The 4024-nt window shown below is 42.1% G+C and overlaps 1 protein-coding gene across 1 annotated transcript in view; it reads left to right on the top strand.

Annotated features, from left to right (window-relative positions):
* The first annotated feature begins 6 nt into the window (after nucleotides 1–6).
* ankfn1b (ankyrin repeat and fibronectin type III domain containing 1b) overlaps nucleotides 7–4024 on the top strand; it is a 171684-nt gene continuing 167666 nt past the window's right edge. Inside the window, exon 1 of the mRNA XM_014008234.1 lies at nucleotides 7–583. Within this exon, the coding sequence (XP_013863688.1) occupies nucleotides 465–583 (119 nt within the window). The 5' untranslated portion in view covers nucleotides 7–464. The remainder of the gene's footprint in view (nucleotides 584–4024) is intronic.

Below are 4024 nucleotides of genomic sequence, written 5' to 3'. Positions count from 1 at the left end.
GATGGGAAGGCAGTTACAAACGTTACTATTTTGAGAGAGAGTCAGCGCGTACATTCGGTGCGCAGTGGCAGACCCATCGAAAACAAGGACGGGGAGGCAGAGAAAGGGCAGAGGGAGCTTTCCTTTTTTAAATGATTCCATTTCATCTCATTTRTTTTTTCAATTCTCTTTGCTTCAAGCGCATTAAATGATTTGCAACCAAAGGGGGGGAAAAAAACAGGCAGGAAGCACAGGGGAAGCCTCGGACCTGCAGCCGATTCAAAACCGTGCCGCCAAATTCAGCTAGACGGACCACTGAAGTCAGAAGGTCACGTACCGAGGAGCTTGGCAGAACTCCGTTGCAAATCTTTTTGGTTTGTTTGTTTTTAAGCATCGGAATAAAGGAAAGGAAGAAGAAAGCGAGAGTGGGGGGMAAAAAAGAAAGAGGAGACAGAGGCGGCAGAGGTGAGAGGAAGGAGATAAAGATGGCGAGTTTTGGGAAACTCACAGACTACTTTAATCGCCGTAAGTCTCGGGAAGAGCTGCGGGTGGGCAGGAGCTCGCGGCGCAGCGGCAGCTACTGCTGCACTGTGGCAGAGGCCAGGTAACCAGTGTTTATGTCTGGACGAGTGTGTGTGTGTGTGTGTGTGCGTGCGTGCGTGCGTGCGTGCAAAGGTATTCCTCCCTGACTGGATTGCGTATGGTGTACCATAGACCTTCATCCACGACTGTAAACACTGTCACTTCCCTGTCACTCTGCGCAGTGAGCATGTGCACATCCTCTGCCTTGATGAATATTCCGACGTGAATACTGTAAATAAAACCTCTTTTTGTTTACAGATGTGTATTCTAAACACAAACAGCTGCCTTTAAGATGACATAAAAGAGTGACTGCAGAGGTGTGTCCACACGCAGAGACAGCTGTTCACAGGTGTTTGGTTGTGAGAGCGTTTCAGTGTTGTGTGTTATGTAAGTGTGGAGGTGCAGTGGGTGTGTGTTGTCTGGCACGCAACAGATCCTTCCCTCTGAAGMACAATTTTAAAGCAGAGTCCCCTTCTACAGTCAGGAATAGAGAGGATAAACTCAAGCTTGATGTAGAAACAAAGAAGACAAAAGAAGGGAGAAAAGGAGTCAGACATCATAAAATGAAATAATCCTGCTTCGCTCACATTTCATTTGTTTAATAGGAATTTTTACTGGTACTCAGTGGAATAGGTTTACAGCAAGATGTCTGTAGGACTGAGGAAAGTTTAAGTAAAGTCAGAATTGTTGACCTACGGGTCACTAACACAATTTGCACACGGATCACCATTTTTTCTCAGCAGACACTGTGGAGGACAGACTTTAACAAAGCAACGAAGCAGTAAAAATAATAATAATAGTAATCGGTGGCGACTGGTGGTGGTATTTATTGGGTGGGCTAACCTCATGCGTCTCCGAACAGTAAACACGTTAGCCAGTCCTCACGCCAAAAAACAGATGACAGAAAAACTTTTGGTTTTACCGCTTTTCCTTTTGCTGGATCGGAATATTCAGACATTACGGGAAATGGATGAGAAATTAAATAATTCACCTCRTTTAGGTTTATCTTGCTCTTCATCGTACCTAGTCTACGCCAAACCACGCCTGCATACACTCTCGCCTGAGGCAMRTCATTGTACGTCCACCCTCATTGGMTAAASCCAGTGGCCTTKGGCTGACCCTGGGCTGAACAAAATTAGCCCCAATGAGCAGCAAAAYGAGGGGGCGGGACAATACGTCTGCCAATCTTTCTGTACCACAAAAGACATTAAATGAACAAGGCTGTGAAAAGTTAGCGCCTTTGGGAAAAACTGGGATTTTCTCGAGACAGTTTGGCACTGGTTCTGTTGTGAATTTCACAAAATTTGATACAATATTTTGAATTTGTGTTTATTAAGTATTTTTATTGTAAACACCAGTGATGGCTTAGCCCTACTAGCTCAGCTATACCRGCCGTCCCTGATAATAATACTAATGGTAATATTGAGCACCGCGGCTACACACTGGTTGGTACTTGCTCACACTGAAAAGTTTCTAGGTCCGTCTCACWGCCTTTCTGTGTSGAATCTGCATGTTCCACGCACGGCTTTTCTCCGTGTACTCWGGTTTCCTCCCTCAAGCTACRTAAAAACATTCATGTTAGGTTCATTAGTAACTCTAAAATGTAGGTGTGATTGAGAGTGTCTCTTTTGTCTCTATGTGGCCATGTGATGAACTTGCGACCTGTCCAGGGYGTACCCCAGCCTCTCGAAGAATGACCCATCAATGACACCATCAAACCACGACCCAAAAAGGAGACAGCGAAGAAATAAAATGGATGGATGGATAATTAATAGAAAAAAAATGTGCTATGTGTTAGTTAATGTGTTAGTTATTATGTTTAAATAGTAAGAAGAAAAATGTCTTAATCTCATCTTCCCGTTCTACATCTGATCTGATCTCTCTGAAGTACTGACGTATATCTGAGTCGCTCCTGTTTTCTCTTGCAGTTATCTCTCCATCTGCCTTGCTGTTTCATCTTAAATCAATTTCTGCTGTTTTCCCCTCCTGTCTTAGATCCTCACACGCCCTCCTTTGGTAGCTAAGTGGGAGAGATGGCAGGAGAATAAGGCGCTAGACTGTTGTTTATCAGCTCTTGCTGTTTACTTCACCTACCAGTCACACAGTGGCTTAGTTTAAACAGAATGGATAGGTTTGGACAGCACTGTTATTCATTCATTTATTTAGCCAGAAGGTGGGTTTGATTCTTGTGGAAAACTCATCACGAGCTCAAATGTAGGATCATCCTCAGTTTGCAATAATGCGATTACCTGTTTGTTGTCAAATAAACAGTTTATTTGACAGTACAAGAGTGCTGGAGTTAGAGTGCAAACTCCTACCTGTGCTACTTGACTTGAAAAGTCCATCAGCTGTTGTATTATTCATTTGCTGCTGACGTGTTAATGTGGGTGATATCTGGTGTTAAAAATAGAAAAACAAGGCCGGGCTTTCCTCAAAGGTTACCTTTAATGCCAGTTTTAAAGTAAGATCAACTTGTGTTGGGAAATGACAAAGTTGTGGCTGATTTGGTTAAAAAATTGTTGATCTCTTGCTGTATTGTGCGTTGTCAAGCTGTTAATGGGAATGACTGTCGACAACTACCACGTCAAATTTGAGCTCAATATCGATGAAACTGACCGAGTTATAGTCATTTTTGTGTTGGCCAGCGTTGAGCCAGTGACTCCTTTCTGAAGATTTGATTAAAAACCTCTTCAGAAATTTTTCCAATGCAATCAGATTTTCTGACTAAAAATTCAGCACGTCTCACATTCTTCACAGCCTGTTCTTTCTCTCCGTCTCATCCACTCTGTCTTTTTATCTCATGCCGCTTCTTTCTTAAGCCTCTTCTTTCCCTCGGACTTTTCATCTTTTTTTTTGCGTCTTCACTTTTACTTTCACCCTGCCTCTCGCTGTCAAACCCACTTCTGATGCCTGCCTGTTCAAAACTCTGCCTTTAACAAATGCGAACTCCAGAGGTTTCAGGACTTKCAGCGCCGCTCTGCTGTCTGAAGCAGGACAAGCAGTGTCCTCATGTTAACTTGTAGAAGTGATGAGGAGARAAGGCCATCTAATCACAACCAGTTGTAGCTGTCATTAGCTCAGAAAGGCATGTTATTATTTTCCTTCATGCATGTTTTATAGCAAGAAATAGTCACTGTAGCAAATAGTCCTTTTATAATGTCAGTTCAAGTGACATTTGGAGAAATGAAAATTAGATTTGTGTTCTCGTTTAACTCTTTTTTTCATACATTCTGTTACAATTGAGCTAAAAGCTTTGTCTGAACAATTTACATTTAAATTTTATTCATGATGTTATTTTCCAGGTTTTATATGATTTTCTCACTTTAAATGCTTTAAATGCTTCATCCCATTTTATATATTTTAACCATTTATATATCAAAACATTAAGCTTAAACAGAGCTAGTGTGCTGCTGGTAAGTGACTTTTATACACTCACCGGCCACTTTATTAGGTACACCTGTCC

Source organism: Austrofundulus limnaeus, unplaced genomic scaffold, assembly GCF_001266775.1.
Source record: "Austrofundulus limnaeus strain Quisiro unplaced genomic scaffold, Austrofundulus_limnaeus-1.0 Scaffold48, whole genome shotgun sequence".
Taxonomy (NCBI): domain Eukaryota; kingdom Metazoa; phylum Chordata; class Actinopteri; order Cyprinodontiformes; family Rivulidae; genus Austrofundulus; species Austrofundulus limnaeus.
Note: the sequence above shows the minus strand (reverse complement) of the source record. Positions and strands in the feature narration are given on the sequence as shown.